General features: G+C 39.9%; 2 protein-coding genes across 20 annotated transcripts in view; one reads left to right on the forward strand and one right to left on the reverse strand.

Annotated features, from left to right (window-relative positions):
- Positions 1–3,614, reverse strand: part of CA5B (carbonic anhydrase 5B) — a 78,978-nt gene extending 75,364 nt beyond the window's left edge. For 9 of the 13 annotated variants that reach the window (XM_036303998.1, XM_036303992.1, XM_036304000.1 and 6 more), the window contains exons 1-2: positions 3,126–3,239; positions 2,164–2,333 (exon numbers count right to left, since the gene is read on the reverse strand). The gene's annotated coding sequence lies outside the window, so the exon portion shown is untranslated. Of the gene's footprint in view, positions 1–2,163; positions 2,334–2,432; positions 2,623–2,713; positions 2,855–2,944; positions 3,251–3,402 lie in introns of those variants that run through there. The other 4 variants (XM_036303995.1, XM_036303993.1, XM_036303996.1 and 1 more) reach the window with 4 other exon arrangements.
- The window catches only part of CLTRN (collectrin, amino acid transport regulator), a 37,984-nt gene continuing 25,094 nt past the window's right edge, over positions 3,377–16,266 (forward strand). Inside the window, exons 1-5 of one of the 7 annotated variants that reach the window (XM_036304014.1) lie at positions 3,377–3,483; positions 4,082–4,196; positions 11,124–11,269; positions 12,597–12,825; positions 13,681–13,739. Coding sequence is in view for 5 of the 7 variants with exons in the window: in XM_036304009.1 (XP_036159902.1) it covers positions 13,320–13,377; positions 13,681–13,739 (117 nt within the window). In the remaining 2 variants the exon portion in view is untranslated. Of the gene's footprint in view, positions 3,484–4,081; positions 4,197–4,579; positions 4,595–11,123; positions 11,270–12,596; positions 12,826–13,055; positions 13,378–13,680; positions 13,740–16,266 lie in introns of those variants that run through there. The other 6 variants (XM_036304016.1, XM_036304015.1, XM_036304010.1 and 3 more) reach the window with 6 other exon arrangements.

Consider the following 16,266-nt stretch of genomic DNA (forward strand, 5'->3'; position numbering starts at 1 on the left):
GACTGTCACCTGTTTTTCTTAGCAACTTACATACAAGAATATCTAATGTGGGAATTAATCAAGGGAAGTCCCATTTCCCCAAGCCACCACTACTTTTTGTTGTTGTTTTTTTGGTCAGCAAAAAAGAAATAAAACTATCTTAAAGATATGAGCATATTGGATTTTAGACTTATACCTTTCAACTTTCTGTTAAGAAAAGTAAAACTTTATTAAGCAGATAAATATCACTATTTTTTTCCTATTTAAGCCTCAAAGTGCCAGTGTTGAAACTGGGTAGGATGTGGGCCTGCTGATAGGAAGCCACACCCAGCAACCAGAAATGTATTAAAACTCTGGGCAGTTCATTTTAATGAAAACACGGTCAATGTGGAGGAAATAAATATACTCTCAAAATACATGTATGAAGCAGTTTCAAGGCAATGGGTTTAACTAAATTAGCATTACTAATGAATTCCTTTTTGTAAAAAACAAACTGCAATGCTCTAGCAATTTATATTTTTATTTTAAGATGAATTACTCTTTTACTTTTTAAAAAATGTCCTTATTGATTTTTAGAGAGAGAGAGGAAGGGAGAGGGACAGAGAGATAGAAATATCAATGAGAGAGAAGCATCATCAATCGGCTGCCCCCTACAAACCTGGGGATCGAGGCACAACCTGGGCATGTGCCCTGACCAGGAATAGAATTGTGATCTCCCGGTTCATAGGTCAACGCTCAACCACTGAGTCACACCAGCAAAGCTCATTGGATAAAATTTTAGAATATAAATACTTCCCTTTCTCAAACATACATATTTAAAATAACAGGATTTCAAATATCCTATATAATAAAAGCCTAATATGCAAATTGTCCCCTCGAAGGGGAGTTTGACCAGGGGGCAGGGCCGTCTGGACAACTGCCCATGGCCCCTCCCCCCGCTAACCCTGCCCCCGCTGGCTGCGACAGCAGCAGGCAGCTGGGGGGAAGGGAGGCCCTGGCCTGTGGCCAGCAGCCTCTAGGGACCCTACCGATGCACGGATTTCGTGAACTGGGCCTCTAGTATAAAATAATGCTTACCTTGTTAAAGATATTCAGTAATTCCAAGTCAGCTATGGCCTTTTAGCTTTAAGAACAAAATTATACACCAAGACATAAAAAGATAGACACTTCAGAGATAAGATATATACTGTACAAGGTCAGCATTGCTGCCTAAAGCCCATCACAATTCTTAAATGAAAAGTAACAGTTTATCGAGAAGTGGTTAAACTTACTCACGTACCTCATAAAAACCCAAGATTATGAAACCACAAATAATGTTAGTCCTCAAACACAGCAGACAACAATGAATGAATGACCTACATTACTGGATTTCACAGACAATATGTCTGTCCTTGAAGATGGGACCATAGGCTGGATGGGTCACAGGGAAGATAAGCTTTCTATGCTACATGCCTTTTGCTATCACTGATTATGTATGACATTAAATTTTACTTACACATTCCTCATCTGTTTTGCAGACTTAGAAATGTGTGAAGAAAGAAAAGATTCTAACAGCCTTGTAAAATCACTCATAAATCATGTACTTATTAAATGCCTCAGCTCTTAAACTGTCATATATATATATGACAGATAAGCAAAAAAAAATTACTAAAGGTTATGATAACATTGAAAAAAATCCCTTGATTCTTATCAGATTGACCCTTCATTTTCTCATCTCCTGATATAGAAAGTCAGCCTCTTGCAATTCTCTGAAATTTAAATTAGAGGTTATGTTTCCATGTCTTAACTGAGAAAGCTTAGCTTCCTCCTTTCACCCTCTTCTTTTTCTGAGAGTATGTCCCTAATCTGGGGTTGCCTAAGGTTTCAAAATACATTTCTTAACCTCTTTTGTGTGCCGCCCCAGTGCAGCCTTTGATATGCACTTTCCTCTTCCCATCATATTTTCACAATATTCACCTTCTGACAAAATTCACTTAACTTTTACTGTGTTCCAACTATGAGTGGTGGTAAACTTTTGTATGGCAGGTGTGTACAGGGCACAAGAATGGAAGCTTTGGTGAATTTCACCATTAGGTGAATTTCAGTCCTGGTACTGAGTTTACAATTTCTGAGTAAAGGAGGAAAGCCCTAGAAAGCTGAAAGGTTTTCATTTAGAAAATATTTAAGAACAGTGCAGTTCCTTACCAGGGCCCAGAAGGGAAGGTGGGTGGGATGAACTTTGGTTCACTGTAGATGCCAATGCAGGCTGAGAACAGTAACCTTTCTGAAGGATATGCAGGGGCAGATTATGTGTAGGGTGTAGGGCAGCTTCCCACCAGAGATTTCTTGACTTCTCACCATATTGCAGCAAGACTCTGAAATAGCAAAGTGGAGATACCCAGATTGTAAGTAAAGGAAGAAGGGAAAGCAAAAAGCAATATGGTTTTCACTGTCTGACAGAGAATAAATCCTACCTAAATTAATGTGTACACATCTTCATTACCTCCCCATATTTCTCAACAAAAATAAATGGTGGGTGGGGATTACACTGATTATAAGAACGACTTTCCAGGAGCCTTATAGCAAAAGTTGTTAACTCCTGCCACAAAGAATCATAGGCACCAACAAGGTTTGTATTTTGTAGTTTCTTCCCCTCAAGCTCCCGGGACTGCATACAAAAGAAAAAGGAAAGAAGAAAGAATTGAGAAGTAGAGAAGGCCCAGAGTAGTCCAAATAACACAGCTATGCTACCGACCTTCTGCTCTGGGAGTGGCTGTGAATCTTTCCGGGGAAGATCAACAATGCAGGTCTGAGTGAGACCCAGATACAGGCTCCTCGGTTTCTGCAACTGCAACATCCCCAGCACCCGAATTCTTTGGGACAGCTGTTCTACTTTTAAATGGACAGAACTCTAAGGGGGTGTAGTTGTCCAATGACACTCAGGAGTGGAGAAGCAGGGTTAGAGAAGGAAGGGGCGATTCCCTACCTCCTCCCCACCATTCTTCAGAGAATTCCCGCCGGGACTGTGGCCATCCTCCCGAGGTCAACAGCTGCCCCGGCTCCGGGACGCATCGCAGAGTGTGGCTGTGTGTGTGAGAGGGTCCCTGTCCTCTCTATTAGGCCAGGTCCCCTTGCTGCCCACGCTCCACATCGCCCGGGAACCTTACCCGAAAGCTCTGAGCACAAACCCCTGCACTTGCTACAGGGATGAGGTTCATGCGGGCGGCCATCTTGGCCACGCCCCCTCACGTCTCGCCACGCCCCTCACGCCTGCGTGTCATTCGCTTACGTATTCATATTGCGCCCCCGACCGCCCAACAATGCCTTAAGCCACGCCCTGGCCACGCCTCCTAAGGGCACCTGGGCTTTCCTCAGAGCCTCTTCCACAGTGGAGCGCCTGCGCGCTGACGTGGCCCCGCCCCTCCCCTCCGCCTGGGTTCAAACCTCCTCCTAGGACGGTCTTCGCGACGCCTCTGAGGGCAGCAAAGCTACGCCCTGCGGACTGGGCGCGCCCTCAGGTTCAGGGTACGTCCTTGCGTACACTACTCCGTGGCCCCTCCTCTCTATTGGTGTTCGTCGTCCTTCTGCTGACTCCACTTCTGTCCCTTGTGCCCTGTCCCTGCTTTTAACTCTAGTCATTCCTGTGCCTGAGTTTACCCCTCCCGCAGTCTCTGGGCTAGGCCAAGGCCACGCCCCTACCCACAGGGCGGGCGCCTGCGCTCCTTCCCTTGGTTCCAGGCTCTGCCCCTCAGGTCCGCGTCGCATTTCTTCCTTCCTGCATTCCACGCCCTTCTGTCTTGACCAATTCCGACGTTCTGTCTCTGATACGTGGCAAGATCCATTGGCCAGGCCCATCCCGCTCTTGCGCATTTTCCTACATTCGGTCTTGGCCTCTCCCTAGGTTCCCAGGCCACCCACTGTTGGTTCCTTCCCGAATAACTCGCGCTTCCCGCTCTCCCTCCTTGTTCCTGGGAAGCCATGGAGGAGTGGGTGGGGCCCATGAGTTTCCAGAGAAAACCTCCCAGGTCTCAGAGCTAGAAGTCGGAGGCATTTATATAAGGGAACAGGCCTGGGGGTCCTAGATCCTTGTCTAGTAATTTACTTTTTTTCATATTTTTCCCAGCTCCAAACACCACAACTATGAGCAGAATCCGGATCGGAAACATAACTGGGAACCTACTGGAACTGTGTTCCTACAAGCCCCTCGGCTGACCTTTAGTGCTAAACAGCTGCACGGAGTAAGCATGCGCCTCTACTTCCTGATGTAGCCTTCAGATGATTTTTCCTAGGCACCCTGTGTGTAGGGCCTGTGGAGACAATACCACACTTAAACCTCTGCCTACGGCCCCCTACTCTGAAATTATCTTCTTTACCCCCTCCAGTTACAATTCTGGGTCCACAAAAAAAAGTGAAGCGGTTATTACCAGCTTTTTTTTTTTTTCCTGCCCCGAAATCTCTGAATGGGATCTCCTGGGGGCAGGGCACTTTCCATTAACCTTTCAGGTATTCATTAGTTTAAATTGCATTTATGAAGTACTGAGTTCCAGTGACAAATAAGAAAACCACAAGAAGCTTACAGCCTGAAGTTCCCCCCGACTCGAATTTGGAACAAGATTTGATGAGAAAGTTAAGGAAGGTGTAGTATGGGGATTGTTTACTAGGTGGAAAAGGACTTGGCAAATGCTGGTCTTTTTTTAAATTGAAATATAATTGACATATAACATTATACTAGTTTCAAGTGTACAACATAATGATGCAATATTAGTGTATATGTTGAAATTATCACAGTAAGTGTAGTTTACGTACATCTCACTACTCAGTTACAGATTCTTTTTCTTGTGATGAGAACTTTAAGATTTACTCTCTTAGCAACTTTCAAATCTATAATACAGTATTATTAACTGTAGTTGCCATGCTGTATGTTACATCCCATTACTTATTTATTATTCAACTGGAAATTTGTACCTTTTTACTCCCTTCACCCATTTCACCCCCCCATCCCCACCCCTCATTCCACCTCTGGCAACCACCAGTCTCTTTTCCATATCTGAGTTTGGTTTGTTGCTTTTGTTAGTTTTTTTAATATTCCACATATAAGTGAGATTGTATGGTATTTGTCTTTCTGTCTGACTTACTTCACTTAGCATAATGCCCTTCAGGTCCATGTTTGTTTGTTTTTTGAGAAACATAGTTTTTCTTGACTTTTAGTCTCCAGGGAAATTCTGATTCTTCATCATGATACCGAGAACTAAATGGGAAACAAAGGACGATAAAGAGTTTTATATAGATACTCTCAATGTAAATTATGGCCACAATCACAAAGCACGGTGGATTAGATCAATTCTATGACACTCCCAAGTTTCCTTTTCATTTGAGATCACAGGCTTTATTCAGGGCAGCATTTAGGTCACCACTCCCCATTATGGCAAGTTTCAACTCACATGTCAACTGCTTGTGGAAGTTTTGTGACTAAGTTCTCTAATAAAACAACAAAGTCTGTGGTGGGTGCAGGATGGATGAGTGGTTGCAGCAACCTATCTGGCATTTCAGATTTGTAGTAATAAAGGTCTAGCATGCATGTCTTTTAGGCAGTCCTCAAAAACAACATTTTTTACTATAGGCTTTTGATGACTTTCACACAATAGCAGGATCAAGGTCATTATTGCTGGCCAAACTTAAGGGCAGAAACGTTGATATACTGATTAATTCATATGCTTTGTATATCAGTCAAAACAAGGATAGTTTAAGATTCTTTTATGAAAAGGAGAACCTCTAACCAAAAAGACACATGGCCCAATAGCCCCTCCACCTCTTTATAGAGGTTGGCAAAGGAAGTACCTATAGGCTAGGCTAAATGTGACAGGGTGACTGTCAGCCAAATAGAAGATTAAGGATGGAAAATGCTACTCTATAGAGCATGGCTGCAATAATTTTAGCCTAGAAAAAAAAATCATGACTTACCTAACTGAGAATACTCTTTTTGTATAACAACCCAACAATATTGGAAACAGTAAAACATCTAGGATTAAATGTCAGTAAAGTCTTGCTTTTACTATACAGAACCCATTTTAATGTATTGGTCTTCATGTACAAGATGAAGCACGAAGACAAGCACACAGGCATTCCGTTTAAGGAAGTGTCCTTTAGCCCTAACCGGTTTGGCTCAGTGGATAGAGCATCAGCCTGTGGACTGAAGGGTCCCAGGTTGAATCCCGGTCAAGGGCATTTACCTTGGTTGTGGGCACATCCCCAGTAGGGAGTATAAAGGAGGCAGCTGAATTGCTGTTTCTCTCTCATGGATGTTTCTAACTCTTTATCGCTCTCCCTTCCTCTCTGTGAAAAATCAATAAAATATATATATTTTAAAAATGTCCTTTAAATTCCTACCTTAGGAATATTAAGTTGGCAGGATTACACTCACTCAGTTTGTCTGAATTAATCTTTATTTCCACACAGTAGTGATTAACTTTCTCTGAACTAGAAAAATGTTACCCTGTGAAAAAAAGGGATAAAGTTCATAATGGTTATGGTTTTTTTATTAACCCTAAAAATTTGATGAACCTTCAGATTTTTTTCTCATCTTAAAAAGGGCATATCATATGGGAGTGGAAACAAAAATATTACAAAGCCTAGGATTTCTTGTTTATCAATGATAATGAAGTTGTTATTTTCTGGCCAAAAATGTAGAAAAAAATTGCAGTGTACCTCATAGGTACTTCATTTTCACAGTCTCGAGCTACTTAGAATGTCAGTTTATAATTCATATAAGTCAATTCAGTTTTATTAAATTATCAAATATTCAAGGGGCATGAGAAATGTAGAATTGAACCAAATATATCCCCTGCTCTCCAGAAACTTAAAGTTTGTAGGATACGAAAGTAAATCATGTTAGCAATAAATGCATGTATGGCTGTGAACAAAATGCTGTAAGAACGCAGGAAGAGAGAATAGAAAGTTAGTAGTTTGGACAAGTTTACAACAAATAAAAATCGATAACAAAAACTAAAGAAAGTTTTCTCAAAGGAGATGATACTGAGATAGGCCTGTAAAAATGGCTAATATGTTTAAAGGTACAAAATGAAAAAGGGAAAGCTCCCAGTATTGAAGTTAAGGAACTAGTGTGAAAAGAACACACAGAAAGAACAGAGGTAGGATATAGCCCACTTGCAGAGTAGCTGGCAGAATGGCTTAGAGGAGGATGGAGCAGCAGCATTAATGTGGATATGTCCTAAAAGCCCAACTTAGCTTCAGATCTTTTTTTTTTTTTAAATATATTTTATTGATTTTTTACAGAGAGAAAGGGAGAGAGATAGAGAGTTAGAAACATCGATCAGCTGCCTCCTGCACATCTCCCACTGGGGATGTGCCCGCAACCCAGGCACATGCCCTCGACCGGAATCGAACCTGGGACCCTCCAGTCCGCAGGCCGACGCTCCATCCACTGAGCCAAACCGGTTTCGGCTAGCTTCAGATCTTAACAGGTTCAAGAGTTTGGATTGTCTGACATAGGCAAAGGGGTGCTAATGAAGATTTCATGTGGAAATGACTTCATTGTAAATGACAAGAAGGACAGAAACATCATTCAGTGATAGTGTGTTTTAGATGTCTGCTTATTAATCACTAGAGGGCTGGTGCACGAAATTTGTGCACAGGTAGGGTCCCTAAGCCTGGCTGGCGATCAGGGCCGATCTGTGGGGCAACCGGCAGGGTGACTGAGGGGTCCCTGCTGGCACCTGCCTTGGCTGGCCTGGCATCCCCCCACCCCCCGCCGCCACCACCAGTCAGGGCCTTCAAGCCAGGGGCAGCTCCTCATTGAGCATCTGCCCCCTGGTGGTCAGTGTGTGTCATAGCGACCAGTCGTTCCACTGGTCATTCTGCTGTTTGGTCAGTTTGCATATTAGGCATTTATTATATAGAATGGGCTGTTGGACTGGGTCAAGCAACCAGGCATTTGTTCTTTCTTATTAGCCATCTTAATAAAAAGATAAATGAGTTTATTTTAATAATAATTTCAGAATGTGGAACAAATGAGTTTATTATAATAATTTCAGAATATGAAACAAATGATGTTAAAATCTCATAGTATGCTTGATTTTACACACACACATTTAGTTTCCTTTTATCTCCTGTACTTCCTTTTGTCAGTTATTTCCATTAACTCAAATACAAGGAGCAGAAAGGTACTATATAAAGGCCTAAAAGATGTTTCTAAAGTTTGTAGGATGTTTGGCAGCATCCCTGTCCTCTAACCAACAGATACCAGTAGTGACAACCAAAAATGTCCTGAGTTGCCAAAATGACTTCTGTAAGAAAAAAAAATCCACCACCCCCACCTCCATCGACAACCACTGAGTTAAAATAGTATTTTTCACAATAGACAAACTACTTTATCTTCCCATGTACCTTAACACTGAAAATTTAAAGAGAAAAGTAATTTTTACCTCCTAATTATACTGAAAATATTAGACTAATTACTATAAACATCTTGATACTGTTTTATAGCATATCAATTTCATTTCAGTTTAAATGATGAAGAATCACATTTATTAAAAATTCTACAACTTTTAGAAAATGAATGAGTAGAGCCAATAGTTTTTAAAGGTACAAAATGTTCAGCTATTAAAAGTTTGATTTCTTTTAATGTGTCACAGCTGGGTACGTTTCTCAAAACCCAATAAAATGTGCAGAGTAAAGTTATATTTGAAATGGTTTCACAGTTTACTAGTTTTAGGTGTTATGGTTTTATGAACACCTGTATGTGGTAATGAAACAATAATTGGGGTTAAGTTTTAAAAGCAGCATTGGTTCTTCCTACCTCTTGTTTTATTGAAGGTAAATGGAGCATATATATCCCCACATGCTTTTACAGCTCTGATGATCTTAAAAAGGCATCTCACATGAATGAAAAGAACAACCCACATGTTTTCACGTGATCTCATATTTAATTTACCCTCCTGAGCAGTAGATCAATAGTTACGTGCTGAGAAACTGCTTTTCAATACTGTTGTGGAGTATGCAAAAACATGGAAAAATCAATTTCTTTTTTATGCCTCAAGAGACTCTCTGTGTTTCCTATTGCTCATGGCAACAATAATCTCAACCTTTTATTTATGTTCTCTAAGCTTGGGACATTGAAAGCCAATAGTAAGGCCTGGGGTGGGGAGCAGGGGTGGGGTGGGAGAGGTCAATGGGGGAAAGGGGGACATATGTAATACTTTCAACAATAAAGATTGGATTTTTTAAGAAGGAAGTCAGTAGTAACATATTCAGAATGATTGAAACTGCTTTACTTGTCATCATTACCATGGCTACTAATAAGGTATTAGGCTCCAATATGTGGAATTGCTGAAATGAGCATTGTATGAAGCAAGTTTGATATGAATTCTCAGGAGGTTTAATACTTAAAATTGTACATGAAAATAAAGAGTAGATACAAGATTTTGAAAAGTATAAGAAAGTAAAGACAGTATATTAAGAGGCAAGAACAATAGTATCTAGTTCTATGTTCCACCTATTTTATTGAGCTATCAAGTTCTTTATTAAATCATTTTTAGCATGTTTGAAGTGATCCATACCTTTTAAGAACCTTCATATTTTAAGTCAATGCCTTACTTTATAGTTTCTCTTTCTATTCACCTGACGGGACCCATGAAAGTTGATATTTAAAAAAAATTTATATGTTCTTATTGATTTTTAGAGTGAGAAGGGAGACAAATAGAGATAGAAGCATTGATCAGCTGCCTCACGAATGCGAACGCCCCCTATTGGGAATTGAGTCCGCAACCCAGGCATGTGCCCTGACCAGGAATTGAACCAATGAAACTCTTAATTCATGGGTCAATGTTCAACCACCTAACCACACAGGCTGGGCAAAAGTTGATATTTTTAATCATTTCATTTTGGGCTGCTGTTTCTTTTGCAATTGTCAAATACTTTTCTAAGCAATACTGGAATATAGAAAAATTAAAACGTAATTATAGACTTTTTTGAAAAGAAGGATGAGATCACTGTGCATCTATACTTCTTATGTCATGTGCCAGAAGAATACTCCAAGGAAAATTAATAGCCACAGATATTTTCATTATTAACTGAGAAAGATTAAAAAGAAATAAGCCTATTAACCAGCTCAAGAGTTATAAAAAGAACAAGAAAGCCAGTACAATGACAACAGGGGTAAGGACTTAATGAATGTAAATATGATTGATGAATCACAAAGCAGAAAGAAAAGAATTGAAAATTAAATTCAAGATCTTATTCTTTGATTAAACAACAACAAAACTAGGTAAACCTATGGCAAGATAATGGGAAAATGAGAAAAAAATACACACCAGAAAATATAAAGGGAATATAAGCAATGAATGTAGATTTTTTTATGGCAAAGAAATATAAAGTCCATGAGAATACTGGAAAATCTTAATAAAATGAATGGAAGTTGTCAGTAGCCAAAATGGACTCAGAAAGAAATATGAAACCTATAATAAATGGCAATACAAGAAATGAAACTTTTGAAATAACACTTCTTCCATAATAGATATGGTCCACATTCTTCAACTCTGAATTTTGTATTTTTTCTGCATTTTAAGTATTTGTAAACATAGACAATGCTAGAAATCTTTCTATAACATTTCAAGATGGCAATATAAAAGCAGGAAAAAATAAACTTTAAGAATCAGCACTTGAGCCCAGCTGGTGTTGCACAGTGGTTGGGCATCAACTCATGAACCAGGTCACCATTCGATTCCCTGTCAGGGCACATGCCAGTTGTGGGCTTGATCCCTAATGGGGGCATCCAGGATGCAGCCTATCAATGATTCTCATCATTAATGTTTTTTTCTCTCCCTTTCTCTCCCTCTCTGAAATCAATGAAAACATATATATTTTTTAAAAAATTAGCTACATGATATTCTATGAAAATAAGTTTAAAAACCCAGGGAAAAAGCAGTAATTGAGTCTAGAAGCATGTTAAAAATCATCAAAATGAGTATTCAGTGTAAGGAATTTATTAATATAATGCACCAAATGGTAAAAACTCTAGGATCATATTAAGAGATGCTGAAAAGACAGTTGATAAAATTCAACATTAATTATTGATAAAAGAAAATAGTAAACTGGAAATAAAGGAGACTTTTATCTTATAACACATCAAATTTAATGTGACTCACCAGATGCTGTGGAAGACCAGTAATCCCATTAAAGTGAGGAAGACGACAAGGTTCATGTTATTCCCATTACATCATCCTGTTCTGATAGTGCTGCTACAATGAGACAAAATGACAGCAACATCATGCAAGAAGATCCAAGGTTAAGGAAAGTATGTATAAACTATTAAAATATATTAATATTGGTCATCTGTGCTAGTTCATCATGGGTGTTTTGTACTTTTCTATGTTTTCTGTACAGAATTTGTGTTGCAAATTTTTTGTTGTTTTTAAAATGAGACAACATTGAGAAATCATAACTTAAAAGGGAAAATATTTTCTCTCTTCAAATGAATGGCTTAGATTACAATTCAGCATTTTCCTGTCTTCAACTCTAGTCATGTAGATGATTAAGTAAAAGCAAAAGAGAGGTATTTGGTACTTTTATGACATTTCAGGCTAAAGGAAAGCTGAATTGGATTTCTGTCTCTAACATGGCTTTGTTCCTTGATGCCAGTTTTCACCTTTCTTACAGTCTCTATTGACTTTTCCTTCCCATGATGACTTTATCTTGTCTAACATTTGCCATGATAACTTGATCTAGTCTGACTTTGTTTGCAGGGGTTAGTTATATTAACTCTTACTTCTAGGAACTTTCCATTTTACCTAATAGTGAAATTTCTAAAATGGCTGGGCTAACTTTTGGCTGCCTCTCCCTCTAGTCTAACTTCGCCTGACTCTGAGCCTTTGCAACCAAAGTGGAGGAAAGGCAAACAAGTTTCCTCAGGTGGAGTTAGCAAACACAAAAGGGTCAGATGATAACATACCACCCTAATTAGGAGGGGGAAATGGTGTGACTCTCAAAGTGTTGAAGAAGTGTCATTGTTTGCATTTTCTCATTGTTGCTTTAAAAATCCAAACTGTCTATTTAACATCCGGGTCACCCAACCTAATTTTCCCACTCATGGTTTTCAAGCCACAAGGTCGAGTTTGGGGAGCAAATGCATGAAGAGGCAGAATGGAAGAGAGAACAGCCCTGACATGGACCCTCTGTGGGGCTTCTACTGGCCTCTACAGAGTGCCCCCCAGGGAAGGAGTCTCGTCCATTCTTTATCTTACTCAGAGCATCTCTGAGGTTTTGCTGCAGTCTCAGCTTTTACACCATGATGACCTGAGATGCAGTGTGGCTCAGTGTGGCGGAGAGAGGGTTCAAGTGACACCTATTCACTCCTCCCATTGCCACCAATGCCTTGAACAGGAGCCTTCATTTCCTCGCTGTAAGGTAATTAGAACAACTGCACCAGTGAGGTGCTCTTTGGAGGATTAAAGAAAGAACCCAGCAGACCTAGTTTGTGGTGGGCAGCTCTTAATGACTGCTCTATGGCATCACTGACCAGTGTGCTCACCAGCCACATGTGGCTGCTTAATTTACACTTGATCTTAGCCAAAAGGCCGAGAAGCGATGTGGCTGCTTAATTTAATCAAGAATTCCTTTCACAGCAGCACCAGCCCCATTTCAAGTGCTCAACAGTCACCCATGTCTACTGGCTACCACTCTGTGTGGTGCAGCTAGGAGCATTTCCATCATCACAGGGTGTTCCATTGGACAGTGCTGCGCTATGTCATCAGCTGTGATTTTGCACAGCTGCCACACCTTCGGTCTGACCAAAATCATTCCCTTTGAATTGGAGGCTGGGCCAGGATGTGTACCTGCAGAAGTGTGAGTCAGGTAAGGCCCTTCTTGCAAGGCCTTTGTCTCCAGAGATAGAAAGGAGTGATATTAGCTTTCCAAATTAAGATAGCTTATCTGTCAGCCAGATAGATACTTTAGGCCTGAAAAGATGGGAAGTTCATACCTGGAAAAAACCTCCAGAGAGGACTCAATTCTTTCCATCCTGCACTTAACCAGACAACAAAGGGAGTGTGTGTGTGGGGGGGGAATTCTGACTTTGAGTCAGCAGAGGAAACATTCTTTCAAGCTAGAGTTTGCAAAGCACAACTAACCTGTTTTCCAAACAGGTTTTTGTAAATAACTGACAGGAGATGGGGTTGTTTTATCAAAGTATTAACCTAAGTGATGGGGATTAATCATTAAACCTTCTAGCTGGTGGTTTGCTTGTTTCTCTGCTATTCTAATCCAGGTCACAGAATGGCTAAAGCAGCTTTAAGTGGAGGGTGGATTATTTTTCCCTTGGTTTGTCTTGTGTTTTCCTCTCTGAAAGAATGTTGTGGCTGCTCTTTTTTCTGGTAACTGCTATTCATGCCGAACTCTGTCAACCAGGTATGTAGCCCTGAAACTTAAAAATAGATGAATAATTTTTAATGTTTGATAAGTCTTTGATTGAAAGACCTCTTTATTTTTCAAAATCTATAGACATGTTGTGGCTTGAAAGTTGAGCTGTTTTATGAGTTTGAAAGACAATTTTAAACCACCTAAGGTGATTACAGTTAAACTTGAGGAACTTGGGGAGCAGTTTATTTGCATTTCTGTGTTCTGTTTATTTCATTTGCATTAGATATTAGGATTTGTTAGGCTCAGTTTGGGCAGATTTTATCATACACTGCTCTTTTTTCTTTCTGGCAGATGCAGAAAATGCTTTTAAAGTGAGACTTAGTATCAGAACAGCTCTGGGAGATAAAGCAGTAAGTGGAGAACCTGTGTGTTCATTTTAAATTTTGTTTGCTAATAACATTGTGCTTTCTCTAATAATGAGCCTCTTTACCTGGTTATTTTAAAGTTGCATAGCTTGCTTCTAAAGACCTCAAATCCAGTATCTTCTTAAAAATGAAAATATTATAGTAAAATAGAAATTGTTAATAAAATGATTTTGCCTAAAATACTTTATTTACAGTTTATGCTAGAAAATATGTGAAGGTTTGTATTATACAAAACAATTTTGCACTGTTGAACATTTCAACCCAGCATAGTGCAGCAAAGGGGCCTGAATCTGGCAGTTAGGTCTTGGTTGGGTTCTGTGCTTCACTATTGTGGTCATTTGAATTTTGTTAGCCTCAGTTTTGTAGACATTGAAAAGAGGTCATATTTCATCCGCTTAAGAGTTTTCATAGCACAAATTTTCACATTCTCACATGAAGTTTCTTAATTCTTCCTAAGTATCAAAATAATAACATGAAATGTATAGTTATAAAATTGAAATTTAATACTTATGGTGCTCATGTAGTTATAGGAACAGTAAAGAGTATCGAATTAATAAGGTGGTATTTTATAACTTTAGTTTCAGTTTTCCAGTATGGTCTGTGAAAATTTCCCCCAATAGAAGGTGATATTAAGATGCTTAGACTATAAACAGTAGAGAACCGCTAAAGAAACTTAGAGGTATACTGTTTAGAGGCTATGTTTTATTTTATTCACTCAATGAGTAATCATTATTGAGAACCTAGTTTACTTTCTAGTTGGGCACCTTCTAGAGCAGTTTGCTCACATCAGCTCATTTAGCTGTCACAATAACCCTTTGAGGAATGTAGTACAGGTATTTCTATTCTCATCAAATGGATGAGCGGTGCAAAGAAAGTAAGTGACCTGCTCAAGATCTCAAGTCAGCAGTTGGTAAAGGTAAGATGGAACCCAGACAAGTCTGGCTGCAGGATTCACTCTCTCTCCTTGTGCTATATACTGTTTATCCCAGGATCCTGGGTTCTAGGGATGCAGAGCAGCTAAACCCAGGCTTGTCCCTATCCTTATGGAATTATAGTAGTCAGAGAATTGGTTGGCCATTAAATAGTCAGTGAACCAAATGCAAATGTGCATTCTGGACGAATATTACCGGAAGGAGAAGTACAAGTGGGTTTTGGCCTCAGTACCTGGCATTTGCTGTGAGGTCTGAAGCATGAGTAGAAGTGAACTAAGGGATAACAGAAAAAAGGGCAGAGGAAACAGCATGTGCAAAGGATTCTTCACGAAGGAACTTGGTGACAGTGAGGGGTAGAAGGGAGATTGAGTTTTCTGGAACTGGAGCAGTGAGGAGGAGCATGACACATGATGAGCTTAGAGAGAAAGGAGGGGTCAGGCCAAAGAATATGTGGACTGTGTTAGGGAGTTTTGATATTACCTTTAATGTCATGATAGAATTTGTGTTTGGAAGACAGTTTAACAACAGTGTGGAAGACAGATTGGAGGGTGCTAGAGTAGAAAGGTGGCATCAATTAGGAGGTGATTGGCATAGCGTAGGTGAGAGGTGATGTTCATTTGTCACACACACACACACACACACACACACACTGAAAGATACTTGTGTGTGTGTAGAGAGTAGTGAAGGGATTCGAGAGCCACTGGGATGGTATGACAAGGATGAGTCAGGGATGGAGCTTTTGTTTCTAATTATGCAACTGGATGGGTGATGTCCTATTTATGAGTTAGGCAACCAGGTAAAGACAATAACAGACTTTAATTTTGAACTTATTGTGTTTGAGCTATTATTGATAAATAGGCAAGGACAGAGCTGAGATATACATTCCTGAGTCATTTGTTCTAAGATGATAATGGAGTAAATGACAGTGCCCAGGGGGGAAAGTACAGAGGTCCAAGAGGAGAGAGAGCTTTGAGTTTCTCTAAAACTTGAAGTCCTTGTAGAAGACAGTGAATCTGCAAAGGGGGCAAGAGGAAAACTAACAAACTCTTGTATCACAATTGGGAAGAGAGCGCTTCAAGATGAAGGGAGTTTTCAAGAGCGGCAAATGCTGTTGAGAGGCCAAGCAAGATGAGAATGAAGAATGCTCATTGTGTTAAACAATGTGGAGATAACTGGTAACTTTAGAGAGAGCTGTGCTTTTAGAATTGCAGAATTGGAAGGCAGATAATGAGGGGGTTTAAGAAGAAGTGGTCATGGTCATTGAACATATAATGAGAGAAGTATGGACAACTCTTTCAAATATTTTGGCTGTGAAGGACTAGAGAGAGACATAAGTAGGTGGAAAAAGGAAGACTGAGTAAAGTGATTCGGTTTTGCTGTTGTTTTATGGGAAAGACTTGAGTGTGGTTGAAAGTCAAATGACAGGCTCAAGGAGCATTGAACAACAGGAGGGGGGAAACTGATATTGTTTAGAGCCTGAGGAGGGCAGAAGGGAAGTGTTCCTAATAGAAGTGGGTGGAATAGCCATGGACAGGAGGAGAAAAACCACATCTGTCCCTTCAGGGAAGGATATAAATAGA

Source organism: Myotis myotis, unplaced genomic scaffold, assembly GCF_014108235.1.
Source record: "Myotis myotis isolate mMyoMyo1 unplaced genomic scaffold, mMyoMyo1.p scaffold_m19_p_4, whole genome shotgun sequence".
Classification (NCBI taxonomy): domain Eukaryota; kingdom Metazoa; phylum Chordata; class Mammalia; order Chiroptera; family Vespertilionidae; genus Myotis; species Myotis myotis.